This window comes from Crocodylus siamensis, chromosome 2 (assembly GCF_052110815.1).
Source record: "Crocodylus siamensis isolate JL-2025a chromosome 2, ASM5211081v1, whole genome shotgun sequence".
NCBI lineage: Eukaryota > Metazoa > Chordata > Crocodylia > Crocodylidae > Crocodylus > Crocodylus siamensis.
The window spans coordinates 7,296,264-7,310,752 of record NC_143396.1 but is presented as its reverse complement, the minus strand read 5'-3'; the positions used below and the strand labels follow the sequence as shown (position 1 = coordinate 7,310,752).

The 14,489-nt window shown below is 48.0% G+C and overlaps 1 protein-coding gene across 1 annotated transcript in view; it reads right to left on the bottom strand.

Moving 5' to 3' along the window:
* ATRN (attractin) overlaps positions 1-14,186 on the bottom strand; it is a 251,188-nt gene extending 237,002 nt beyond the window's left edge. Inside the window, exon 1 of the mRNA XM_090035106.1 lies at positions 13,873-14,186. Within this exon, the coding sequence (XP_089891232.1) occupies positions 13,873-14,078 (206 nt within the window). The 5' untranslated portion in view covers positions 14,079-14,186. The remainder of the gene's footprint in view (positions 1-13,872) is intronic.
* Positions 14,187-14,489: the final 303 nt, after the last annotated feature.

Here is a 14,489-nt window from a genome sequence, read left to right as displayed (position 1 = left end):
TTAAAGATCTCCTTCTGCTACAAGACTCATATTTGAATGCAGTGAATCAATCAGTTAACAAAAATGCACTCACAGGCCATCAGGAAGCAACAAACAGCTAAAAATAAATATGGTTAAAAACTGCAGAACATTTCCAATGCCATGAAACACTTTGTCATGTTTTAAGAATTAGAAAAATTACAACTATAAAATGTTGGCCCCTTGTCCCAACATGATCCCCTGCAGGGTTTTTAACCAAGAGTAGCATTAAGAATAATTCTTCCTTCACATACCATTTAAAAATTCAGGACTTTCCAGCCACTGGGCCAACTAACTTTAATGTCTGTCCACACTTTCACCACTGTGAAAATAAAAAACCGAAGTCTTTGACAGCAAAGCGTCTAGCACCTTTACCTTAACATTTTCTTGCATTATTAATATAGAAAGTCAATGCAGAAGATATTAAATTATTTCCATCTTGCTTAAGAAAAAGGCCCCTGGACGGGTATTAAAACAATAGTGTGGCTGGGGATCAGACAAATTTTATGCCCTATCCCAGACACGGCATCTCCCGTCATGCCAGACACGCATGGCAAGAAGCACAACGCTTGGGATGGAGCATTAACTCCTCCGATCCCACTCATGCCACTGCGGAGCTGCCCTCACCCCTGTCCTGTTGCTCCAACAGGGGCTGACTCTGTCCCGGGCACAGGCCTACCTACATCTCCGATCCCGGGGACCAGGATGGAGGTAGCTTGGGGACCCAGGCCTGTCCCTTGACAGTGCCAACAAATCAGCTGATCATCAGCACTGGCCCTGGACAGGTCTGGGTCCAGTTCCAGACATAAGGGAAGACACAAATAGACAGGTCACTGTCAGCACCAGACCACCGTCAAGCTCTGGGCGGTTCCAGACCCAGCAACGCCTGGGGGCAACCAGAGGCATTTTGATGTGCCGGGTCCCAACAAACCCCTGGCACCTTGCTAGGACCTGGCAGATTTGTTGCTTTGCCCTGAAGGGGCTGTAGGACAAAGCAGCAAACCTGCCAGGACCCAGCAAGCCCAGGAGGTTTGCAGGGAGGATTCACTACCAGGAGGATGACAGGACAAGGCAGCAAACCTGCCAAGTCCCAACGAGACATATCCCAATGCTGAAAAATCAGTGGCTGTCAACATCAGGGCCAGGGCAGCCCCCAGCCAGGACCCAGACTGGGCCCAAACCAGCCAATCAACTGCCTGTCAGTATCAGGATAAGAAGAAATGCCCCACCTTTGGTTGCGATGCCATACATCACAGCCACAAAGATGCCCCATGTACGTTGTAGAATACCTTTGTGGTTGAGTTGCCATTTTATGGTGCCATAAACTTAATGACCATGTGGCACATTGCTATTTATAGCGTACCCAACATGTTCAACTGCACCATGAACATAACGTGTGCCGGGACAGGCAAGCTTTTCCAGCTGTGGGCGCAGAATGACCTCTCCCAGGTCAGAGGTAGCCAGGTAGCTGGCACAACCTGCCCGCAGGTGGCACTAGGAGAGCACCTGCAGCCATACGCTGCTAAAGCCCAAGTTCGTGAGCCAGACCCAATGAGCGGCAGGTTGCCGACCCCTGGCCCAAGTGAGTGAAAAGCATTTCATAGTGCACACAAAATCATAGTGCACAAGGTCAAGGTAAACATTTAATATGCTGAGTCCTTGAAGACAGATCTGGTAGAGAGTTAACCATACAATGAATGTGGTATTTTCAACATAATTGGGAATGCAAAGGAATCATAGCATAGGCAGGACCAGAGCCCTGACAGGGAGCCATCGTGGAAAGCTTGCTCCCTCCATGAGACACACGCGTGGCTCTACCTAAACATGTTATGGCTTCACCTCCATAAACACTGAATTCACAAAGAGTTTTTATACAGTGAAAAACTTCCATTATAAAACATATTTCAGAACCCCCCCATACAGCAATATGCATGATATGGCACTGAACAAAACTGCTTAAATACTAATAGTTTCTCAATGAAAGGCCACTGGAAATAAAGCAGCATGCAAGCAAACTGACTGAAAAAATAAGAACCATTCAACAGATGTGGTCAGCTTAATTTATAGACTAGACAGCACTAATAACCAAAAACCACCAAGCAATTTTTCATAACAGTAACCGATTATAAGCCAGAAGAGGTAAGGCAACTGCCAGAATGTTTAAATGGTCTTAAAAGCACGATGACTGAAGCAAGCCACCAGCATGGTTTCACTGTGAGATTTGAAACTTAATTTATTCTTGTGGGCAAATAATTGCACAGCAATATGAAAACCTTGACAAAGGAGAACTCATTTGATGTATAAGTTTTAAAAAACATAATTTACCAAAAAAAACCACTCTTTTTATTCTTCCCCCCCATTTAAGTGCACTTAAAGATAAATGACTCTCTGCACTAAACTGTTTCAAGTTCTGACATTGGGCAATATCCACCAGCAAAATGCTTCCTTCGGGTATTCGGCTGTCTTAGTATCACCTTGCTCCCTTTCAGGATGGGGAAAGTTAGCTACCAGAAACAGAAGCTGCTGCCAACAGGAAACAGACTCGAGCAAAACAGACCCCTGGAAAAAAATAAAGAAAGCAGGAAACATATAGTTTAGAGACATACCTCCCTCCATACAGCTTCAAACAGATCTATGGGAACGGGTAAGAATCCCAGTGCCCGTTGCCAACCCTGCCACAGTTTTCCCCAAACCAACCATCTCAAATCACAAATCCTGTTTGTACAATAATGATGCATCAAGTACGCGTGTCTCAGAGGCATCTGTCACACACAATTCAATCCACTGTTAGCTTCTCTCCCTCCGCTCACCCCCGCTGCTATATGCCATTCACTGAGACAGCATTTAAAACAAACAGGTAATTTGGTAACTGAGTATATCTTAGAAACCATAAGAAAATGAGGGTTGGAAGGGACCTCAGGAGGTCACAACTAGTCCAACCCCCTGCTCAAAGCAGTACCAGCTCCTGCTACATCATCCCAGCCAAGGCTTTGTCTAGCTGGGTCTTCAAAACCTCCAAGGATGGAGACGTTAAATAAAATGTCCTTTTATTTTTATTGCAGACTAACTTAGGTCCTCAATTAGCATGCTCATTTTCAAAGAACCCAACTGGGCATATGGACTTTAAAGCCCTAATTGGAATAATCACAGATCATCTGGGAAATGTGGTGATATTTAGGGAACCACTGACCCCCAATTTACAGAACAAACCCTATGCCAGGGCTTCAAGTGAGGCAAAAATTTCAAGCCAACCTCACTGCCAAGGAGTTTTGCAGGCAAAAAAAAAAAAAAAGGCAACCAGTTTCTATTTTTCATGTCACCTATCCTACAAGCCATCTTCAATTTAATTAGACCTGTGCATTGCATCTGCTTTCTCTAAGCATGGTTGTGCTCTAAAAATACCAAGTGCTCCAAGATTCTGTGTTGTATCCAATTTTCGTAATGAGACTGCTCAATCTGCAAGGTTTTCTTTTAACTTTACAACCAGCCCTGCACAATTAGCCACAGCCACTGGAGAGCTGGATACTTTCCATCTCAAGCAGCACCAGCATTTGCTGCAAGTCAATTTTTGTCCTCAGCTGCAAAGACAACTAAACCGTCTCCAGACATCTAGGCAGACACCTGTGCAAACTCCCATCATAACCAGGACTGTGACAGCATTTTCATGACATGAAATAGGAAAAGAAAGTCCTGATTGGCTTCTATAGTCCAGATCATGCAGGACTTTTCTTTTCTTAACAGTGGTGTCAAACAGCTGGGCAGGGTTTGTCCAGGGACCTACCTGAGCTACTGCATCAGTGCAGCTTTGAATCTCAGTGGATTAATGCTACTGCCACTTACCCCCCCACCCCCTTTACCCATGGCTGCATTCAGGGTTAAGTCCCTGTTGATAACTAAGATCTGCAGCAGAGAAAATGACTGGGAGGGGGGCAGAAAACAAGTGGTAGCCATACAACCAACTGGGATCCAGACCTGTGTCAATAAAGTAGCTTCAGCACCCATAGGGATTAATGCTGCTGCCAACACCTTGAGCATTGTCCAGCCTGTAAAAACCCCCATAGTCTGGACCCAGCCCACAGAGCCAAATGAGTCCGACACCCCTGGACTACTACATCACTAGAAGATACAAGACCTTTCCTATGGAAATCAATGAGACAATAATTACAAAACTTTTACTGTGCTACATTTAAGGTATCACTTTTACAAGCATCAGAGAGCCATCAGCTTGGAAGGGACTGCAAGGGTCATCTAGTCCAACTGCCTAATGTAATTTAACAAAATTAATGTTAATGGAGCACTGGAAATTTCTATATAGAGCATGATATTGGAAACTACAGAGTTATAAAGAAGTTAGAGATTTCTGATTGGACAGGTACAAACTAAAAACATTGAATTAAAAAATAAAGACATTTTCCAGGTGTCGAAGTATCAATATCTTTGCAACCGATGGTATGCTTCATACTACAAAAACACAAAGCTCAGAGACAGGTTGCCCTAAGAAACTTAAACAGTAAGCGATTTTTTTTTATTTTTTAGAGATAAAAGGACACGTTGGCAAAGCCACTCTAGAAAGTAATAAACTTGGAGGGTTTTGTGCATGGGGAAGGACCCCAAACTCACCTTGTGGATGCCAAAGGACTGAGATGCCAATGACAGATCTTTACAAATAAGAAGAAACATACTTTTTCAGGCAAAAAGATGGGGAGACATTTGGATGAGGAAACAGCAGTGGACATTTTTAACGTATTGTAAGACAATTAAATGCAGGTTATAGCCTGGAAGAAAAGGTAAGGAGAAAGGAGCAGGAAATGGAAACAAAGCATCACTGATAGTCATACAGTCACTCAAATAGCTGATATAATTTAATTCAATTTAAAGTTCCTGTCTGGAGAAGCAGTATAGCTTTCAGTGACTGCGAGTCATCAAATCCTCCTGTCCTGCTATATGAGAACAACGTACGGTTCAAGTCAATTCATTCCTTCCTCTCGGACTGAATTTGCGATGATTTGTTCCTCCATCCCCAGACTAAACACCTATAGAGTTTCACAAGCACAGGCTATTATAAGAAAGGAAAGTTAAACAGAACTGCCTTAGCTTGAACGTTACTTATCATTGTCCAAGTATACAATATTTCAGAGCAATTATCCATAGACAAAATGTGTTGTGTGCAGTAAGCTCATCATTTTTCGCTTCACTTCTCATCATTTGTAAAGCTTAGGAGGATAAGCAAAGAGTGATTTTTTCCCCCCCATGTGCATTCCCTGTGTTATTTAACTTCAGGAGGCAGCAGGAAAGGAGCACCATTGATCATGTTCTTCTCGAACTCAAATGAAGGCAGCGTTTACTTCAGCAGTTTGGGGACATTTCTGTGGAGGTCATCTAGGCCAACAGTGAGCTATCCAAAACAGTTAAGGACTCCCACCTAGACAGAGGCTCATTTAGCTTCACAAAATGAGGCAACTGGGGTATGGACAGATCCAGAATAAGGGCAAGCAGTGCCTCCAGACTCACTCAGGAGGTTGTTTCATGCTGTAAGTAGCCATTTGTAAGCGAGGCAGAAAACATGGAAGCAACTTTAAGCCCCTAAGAGATGAGAAAAAACTCTTCTGAACAGCCTGGTAGGCAGCAGCATCGTCTCCAACTTGGCAGAAACACATGAACCATCTTCCACCTGTGCCGTTTGTGCAAGAAAACAACGAGCAAGTAGAAAGCTGTTGGGGGCAGTCAGTATTCGGCAGAGTCAACCAGCATTCGATAACTCAGGTAATGAACAGTTCAGAAGTTGGACAGAAGAGAAATCCATATTTAGTTGCACCGTCTTCCCACTTTTCAGCCATTGCCCATTTGTCATAAGATAGCCAGTTTAAGAAGAGGGGAAAGGGAGATTTAATGCAACCTTTAAAAAAACAAGCCAAATAAACTAAGGCTGTCAATTAATCGCAGTTAACTTGCATGGTTCATGCAAAAACAAATTAACACTTTTTTTTTTTTAAATCGCGTTAATCAGGCACATCATTCTGACCAGCCGCGACCCCAGCCTGTCCCAGGCCTGCTCCACACACCTGCCCATGCTGAGCAGTGGCAGGGGCCAAGCAGAAGCTGCTACTTGGCATGGGGGAAAGGCAGCCTCTCCCCCTCCCCACTGCTGGAGCCTTCTTGCTGCAGCTGTCTAGAGCCCGCACCCGGGCTGCCCTGTGGCTTCTCTCTGCTGCTGTCACCACCACCTCCAGGCCTCCCAGCAGGTCAGTGGTAGCAGTGCAGATTAGCTGCAGAGCAGCCTGCGTGCTTTTCCTCTGTTCTGAGCAACAGCTTCTGCCTAGCCGCTGCTCAGCATGGGCAGGCAAGTCTGGAGCACGTGTGGGGCAGACCACGGTCGGGGCTGTCCGCACGAGTTCCAACTGATCCGCTGGGGCTGGGGTGAGTCCGAAGCAGGCACAGGGCAGACCAGGGGTGGGCCTGGGGCTGTGTGCGGTTGGTGGTGGTGGGAAGGACCTGCAGGGCGCACAGGCTCCAGGCTGCTGGGTGGGGAGTGCTGACAACTGTTTAACTGTGCAATTAAAATTGCAATTAATTGTGACTATATTTCTTCAATCTCGCAATTAATTGTAATTCATTTTTTTTAATAGTTTGTCAGCCCTACACAAATAACCCATGCTGGTCATTCAGTATAAGCTCGAAGGCTAGCGAGAAAGCAAGCCATAACCTAGAAACAGCCTAAGTAAAACTCAGAGGCAACCTAGGGACAGATAAATGCAGAAAAGGCTGAAGCGCACAATGCCTTTTTCACCTCAGTCTTCACAGGCAAGGACAGCTCCCAAACTAATGCAACTGGCAGCACAATTTGACGAGGAAGTGAGCTACTAACAGTAGCAAAAGAACAGGTATGGGACTATTTAGAAAAGCTGGATGTGTACAAGTCTATCGGGCCAGATGCAATGCATCCGAGGCTGTTAGGGAGTTAGCTGATGTGATTGCAGATCCATTGGCCATCATCTGTCAAAACTCACAGCAATCAGGAGTGGTCCTGGATGATTGGAAAAGGGCAAATATATGCCCATCTTTACGAAAAAGGAGGGTCCAGGGAACTACAGACCAGTCAGCCTCACCTTAGTCCTGGGAAAAATCATGGAGCAGGTCCTTAAGGAACCCATTTCTAAGCACTTGGAGGAGAAGAAGGTGATTAGGAACAGTCAGCATGGACTCATCAAGGGCAAGACATGCCTGACCAACTTGATTGATTTCTATAACAAAATGACTGGCTCTGTGGATGCAGAGAAACAAGTGAATGTGATGTACTTTGGCTTTAGCAAGGCTTTTATAATGGTCTCCCACAACATTCTCACAGGCAGGCTAAGGGAGTACAGGCTGGATGAATGGACTGGGAGGCGAACAGAAAACTGGCTGAAGCATCAGGCTCGGAGGGTAGTAATCAATGGCTTGATGTCTAGTTGGCAGCCAGTATTAAGTGGAGTGCCCCAGGGGTCAGTCCTGGAGCCGATTTATTTCAATATCTTCATCAGCGACCTGGAAGATGGCATAGAGCGCACCCTCAGCAAATTTGCATGACACCAAGCTGGGGGGGGGGGTGCAGGGGGGAGTAGCTGATACACCCTGCTGAGTAGAGAGTAGGACTACAATTCACAGAGACCGCAGCAAACTGAAGGATTCAGTCAAAGGGAATCTCATGAGATTCAACAAGGACAAGTGCAAAGTCCTGCACTTGGATGGAAAGATCCCATGCACTGGGACAGGCAGGGGTGGCGAAGGGCAGCAGCTCTGCAAAAGGACATACAGGTTACAGTGGACAATAAGCTTATTTTGTCTGGAGAAGAGAAGACAGAGGGGGGATTTAATAAGAGCCTTCAACTCCCTGCAGGGGGGTTGCAAAGAGGCTGGAGCTGGACTGTACTCAGTGGGGGCAGATGGCAGGACAAGGAGCAATGGGCTCAAGTTGCAAGAAGGGAAGTTGAGGTTGGATATTAGGAAAACCTTTTTTTTTTTTTTTTTTTTTTACTAGGAGGGCGGTCCCTTGAAGTTGAAGATGACGTCCATCAGGCTTGATGGGTCCCCAGGTGACTGAAGAGCCCAATTCTGGATGCACATGTTCTTCAGCAGTGGGGGCATGTTGCTGCACAGGGGGAGTGGGATTCGCAGCCCTGGGTTGGCCTCCTTCTCCTTCCTCCGCCATTCCGCCTCAGTATCAAGTCGCTGGACCTCCAAGGGTGGTGAAGCACTGGAACAGGTTACCCAGAGAGGTTGTGGAGTCTGTATCCTTGGAAGTTTTTAAGGCTTGGCTCGACAAAGCCTCAGCTGGGATGATCTACTCAGGGCTGGTCCTGCTTTGACCACGGGCTGGACTAGATGTGAGCTCCCTTCCAGCCCACAATTTGTATGATTCTATGAAAACTCAGGAATTCCAATGTGTCGCTGATCAGCCCTGCATATAATATTTGATCCAAATAAAATCACAGAATGGTAAGGGCAGTCTCCCAGAACATGGGTGAAGATGATACATGAATTAAGGAAGAAGTGGCAGCTAAGACTTTCTATCCAAGAGAAAGGCAGACAAAGGAAGAGGAGGAAAAAAACAAACTCTTGGAAAATCTAGCACATTTTCTACTTGAAAGCAATGTCTGTAATGTCCATTAGAGGGGAAAATGTTTAAATGACTAATTTTACTTCATGCAATTACAGTGAAACCTGTCTCGGAAGGAAACATGTCAAAGCCAGAACTTTTTCCCCATCCTCATGCAATTCTCCCTCAGTCAGGTCTCACTGCACTAGTATTTAATATACGCCTAGTTTCAGCATTTCCCTCTCATTGTTTATGCTTTGTTTAATTGTTCTGGTGAGTCCTTCCTGTAGAACTAGGAGAAAAAGATTTTTAGAGCATAAAATTTGATTATACAAACAAGAAACTACATGAAGATTAAGCTGAATCTGTTTTCAACTTGAAATCTAGTGAACCCCTTTAAATTGGCAAAAGTTTTTTGGTTTTTTTATGCCCAACAACATATTTTAGTTACTTAATGTATTTGCTTGTTTCAAGTTTTCCAAAATTTCCAATTTACTTTAAGAATGAAAACGATGATACTAGGTTGCTAGCTAAAACCTTGTTCCTCTATTGATTTACTTACGTTCTCCAAGCAGATAGATCCTAGCTTTGTGCAGACAATTCCTTGGCTAAGTATATTATATTACTCTATATATTCCTTAATAAAATTCAGCTAGTAGTGCATAACCATTTCAATTAGGTTAATAAAAATACACTGTAATCTTAATTTTCTTTCAACAATCATATTGTGCTGCCAAGCACTGTTAAAAGTTTCAACTTCCACCTCTAAAATGAATATATTTCAGTGACTGATGAAGTGATGCCTATACATGCCATGCAGTTTTCAAGCAACGTTCAGTGTTTAATTGCAGATGAAAAAATACAGTTCTACATCCATATGCATACACAAAGATCTAACTTGAATTTAACTAAAGTTTCAGAAGTCAGGCCCAGACTTGATGAATCCAAAACACATTCACATTGCAAAAGAACTACAGACAAACACTGCTCTCTCTATTTAGCTAGAAGACACCAGCCCATCCGGGAAGATGCTGACCTGGCTTTAGCTTATACTCTTTTGTCCCATCCAGTCTGGACTACAACAATGCAGTATAGCTGGGCACTAAGCCACCGATTCTTAGGAAACTGGTTATGGCTTTCTGTGCTAGTTGGAGGTTCCTGAGCAATAGAACGATCCTGAGCACATCAAATTTGGCCTCTGCTCTTGCTGCACATGCCAGGCCAGAAGCAGCATACAGCACTGCACCAATAGGCCTATCTGGTCTAATTAGCTCTTGAAAACAACTAGGCTGGGGTGGGCAGCTTTTTGGGCTGGAAGGTCACTTAAGGAGTTTTAGTGAGCTGTTGCAGGTGGGGGCGGAGGCAGGAATTGATCCTATCCAGCCCCAGCTTTTCAGCCCTGCACCCACCACCAGAGGAAGCAGGTGGGCAGGGTCTCTGTGGAGTCCTGCCTAGGACTCTGCAGGCAGAGTGCACTCAGCGGGGTGGGCAGGGAGCAGCATCCGCAAGCAGGAGTGTGCAGAGAGCAGATCACAGCTGTACCCCAAGCCCCGGCACTCCACTGTCACCATCCCTCAACCCCAGCCGTGGTGCTGCCCCCAGCCACTCGGCCCCATCCCATCCGTCTGGCCAAGCATGCCCTGCCCGTGAGGGGCCCAGACCAGTATCCCTGGGGATCCCAGCTGCCTGACCGCTCTGGACGGTGCCCCCAGTGGTGGGTGCAGGTCAGGCGGATGGGCTGGGGTGACCAGACAGCAGGACAGAGCCAGCAGCGGTGGAGACACTGGCAGCAGCAGCTGGGCAAAGTGCATCACCTCCATGGGGGCTGTCAGGAAGTTGAGTCCAGACACTGTGTACCACCCCTGCCCCACCATGCACCCAGGGGCAGCAGGACCAGTCCCTGCACCTGGGCCAGGCATGTACCAAGGGACCTGCCACAGGCCAGACAAAATCCCTAGGCAAGCCAGATATGGCCCATGGACTGTATTTTGCCCATCCCCAAGCTAGGCTGTAATCCCTTCAGGAGCTAGCATGCACAGCACTTATTTGCTTCTCTCTTCATGGTGTGTCCTTGCACTATGTATGCCAGTGGTTCTCACCTAGGGTGCCACAGATGCTGAGGTCCTTTGAGGTGGTTCTCAACCAGGGTGCTGCATTAGCACTGTCAGGTGTACAAACGTGATTCACAAGATAAACCCAGAGACTTCAAGAAGGAATTCACACTGTTAAAAATGTTCTGCCCTGCTGTGGTCTTTGCAACAGAAAAACTGTTTTATGATTCTTCTCTATTCAAAAGAACGAGCAAAAACTAAGAGCTGGCATTTTCCAAGGGATGCCTTAGTGCAACGAGGGAGGCCTTGAGTCTAACAAGCTTGAGAACCACTGGCAGAGACATATCCTAGGAATCATCTCAGACCTAACAACATACAAGATGCTCCTTTCCAGACTCACCCTGCCTAGCCAAAATGGAGCAGAAAATACATTTCAAATACTATAATAAGGTGCTATTCAGCACAATGTTCTCTGAAACAGGGAGAAAGAGAGAAGGGGGGGGCCGGGGGGGAAGGGGGGGAAAAAAAAAAAAATCACACAAGAGAGTTGTTAGCCACATTGCTTCAAGCACCACAGAAGGGTGCTCAGATGTGACAGTGATGAAGACTAAGGACTTGAACAGGATAGAATTATCATCTCAGACGCTTACAACTTAATGCCAAGACATCCCAATCTTCAGTACAGCAGCACGTAACAAATGCATTGCACAACATAATAAGATCCATTAGAGAGTTTAGTAGGTCAGTGAACCATAACTTTTATTAGGTGGCAAGCCACGTAATGCACACAAACATAAGGGAGTCATGGCTACATAGAGCAAAAATGCATCGAGACAGGGAGTACTGCTCCCTGCCCACAAACACCAAGTCCTACAAATGGAGCTACTGGGTGCTCAATGCATGCCCAGAGCTATACAAACTCTCTGCCTCAGGCATGCATTCAGGGCCCCCAGTGCAATTATGCTGCCTACTTTCCAGGGTCTGATGTCCACAAAGCAAGGAAACAAGCAGACTGTGAGCCTCAGCAGTGCTTCTGAGCCCACAAGAGTGCACATACACTATTCATGGCAACTAGCTAGAAAAAAGAGCATTTAACAGAGTAAAATATCCTCAGAGAATCACAGGTACAAGCAAAGGTAGAAGCAGAATACACTGCATGGTTATAAAAGCATCTCCTTCTCAGTTACCTTAATCCTCCCCATCTTAGCCAATCAAGCTTAATGATATTACACCAAAACACCCAGAGCTCTGGACAAGGAAAGGAAAAAGCTCCGGTAACATTCAGGACAGGAGGCCAGACTTAAATTAAGCAGTACCCAAGTCGTGACAAAGCTTCATGAAATCACCAAAAACACCATTTGCACTTTTCTCCTAGAGCTCAGAGTTCGTGGAATTTACCAGAACTTTCAGTTTAAAAAAATAAATAAATAAATAAAAATGCTATTCTGCTACCAAGACAAAACCTGTGCATTATACTTTCAATCAAATTTTTCAACTGAGTTTAACAGTAGAATTATATGTGGAGGGAAAAAAAACAAGCAGCATTATCAAAACAGTCCCAAGTGGAGAGAACAGATAAGGCAGTTAGAAGCACGTATATGCCATTTCTTTTGTTACTCATCTGTATTAGTCGTGAAACACAAAGGAGCCTCTGCCTTCATTCAAAGCTACTCCTTTTCAATTGAAACAACCCGATATGTTAACGTGGTGCACATACAAACAACCAACCTCACAGGCAAGGGACTATTTCAGGAGGAGATGGGACTCTCATCATCTAGAGGATACGAAACAACATCAAACTTGCGATACAGACTGAATAACAAGTTCAAGTGAGCTCTCGACTTCAAGAGCCGAGATGGCCCAGAGTCACATGCCTGGCAAGTATCCCACAGCCAGGCCACCACTGGAGCTCCCACATACCATGGGCTTCCTAAATAAGAGGCAGATTCCTCTGGCCACCAGAGAAGTGGGAGCTGCTCCTACATCTACACGCGTCTACAACTTTCTCTCCACCCCAGAGGCAGGGGCAGGGGGCCGCTCTGCAGGACAGGCTCGCAAGCAGGGAAAGCATCATCTCAGAAACATCAGTCCCTGCGTTCACACCTCCCTTTCCCAAGAAGGAGCGCTGAACCAATTCCTGGACTGACCTATACCCTTCCAGGCTGGTCCCCTCGCTCCAGGAGATGGCAACAAATGAAAACCATGTCACATGCCACCCTTTGGCCGTTCTGCCAGAGATACAAGCTTCCAGGGAAGCCCTGCCTAGATCAAAGCCCCTTACACACACACCCCCACAGGCCACTGCTCAGCCTGGTCCCATAGCCCACACCTCTCCAAACTACTGTCCATGCCCCCAGTGTCCTGCCCACCCAAGCCACTACCTGCACCCACCAGAGCTCCACCCCATGAGCATCATGCCCCCAGCCCTGCAGTCCCTCTAGAGACCTGTTTCCCAGCACTACACCTGACTGAGCCTAGCCCTACAGTCCCCATACAGCTGTCCCACAGCCCTATCATGCCTCCAGAAGCCTGTTCCCCAGCTCCTGCACCCCGCAGAGCCCTGTCCCCGCAGTCCTACAGTGCCTCCAGGGCCTGTGACAAGGCCCTGTTCTCACAGCCCTACAAAGACCTGCTCCCCAGCCCCATGGCCCTGAGCTCCCAGCCCTACAGCACTTCCAGAGCCCTCTCCCCCACCGCCCCACACCCCCAACCCTAACCCCCAAGCCCCATCACCCCACCAGAGTCTTGTCCCAGCAGCCCTGCCCCCCCACAGCCCTGTCCCCCAACCCCACTCCCCCCACAATCCTGCCCCCAGCTCCCACCCCCATCCAGCCCACTGTCAACACCCCTCACAGCCCTGCTCCACCACCCTGGAGGCCATCCATTGCCTGGTCTCCACAGCCCCTCCAAAGCCCCGTGCCCCCAGCCCCACCCCCACAAAGCACTGCTCCTAGGCCTTGAGCCCCTCCAGAGCCCTGTCCCCGACCCGCTCCCCCCAAAGCCTTATCCCCAACCTTACAGTCCCCAGCCCCACTTCCTAGAGCTGCCCCCAACCCTATAGCCCCCTCCACAGCCCTGCCCCCACCCTATAGCCCCCCCGAGTACCCTGCCTGCACCCCTACAGCCCCTCCACAGCCCTGCCCCCACCCTATAGCCCCCCCGAGTACCCTGTCTGTATCTCTACAGCTCCCCCGAGTACCCTGCCCCAACCCCTATAGCCCCGCCGACCTGAAGCGGCCTCCGCAGTGCTGACACTGGTCCCCGACCCAGCCGGGCTGGCACTCGCACTGGCCGCTGGCCGGCTGGCAGCGCCCACCATTGGCGCACGGCTTGTCGCACTCCTTGGCCTCGGCCGCCAGGGCGCCGGGCAGCGACAGCATCACGACAACGAGAAGGAGCGGCGGCCGCCACCAGCCCGCACCGCCCCGCGCCATCCCGCCGAGGAGCCGAGTGCGCTGCGCCGGGAGGAGGCAGGGACGGTGGCCGGCAGGGACGCGCCGCGCTCGCTACGGCGGCCGGCGAGGACGCGCCTCGCGGCAGGTGACGACACGCGCCTGCCATAGAGCGCGGCGGGGCGGGCAGAAGGGCAGGGAGCGCGGCCGTCCTGCCGCAGGAGGAGCATAGAGAGGAAGGGCAGGAGGACTCCGCCCCTGCTGGCGCGGGGGTATCAGCGCAGCTGGGCAGGGCAGGCACCTAGTGAACTCCACGCTCTCCTCGGTCACGTCCAGCACCCTTTTGCAATGCAATGGGTCCACCACCTTTATCCCGTCCGGTACAAAATACTGCATCTGCCTTCCTAGACCCAAGGGTTTAGCCTACATGAATCAAGCAGCCGCCCTGGGGCT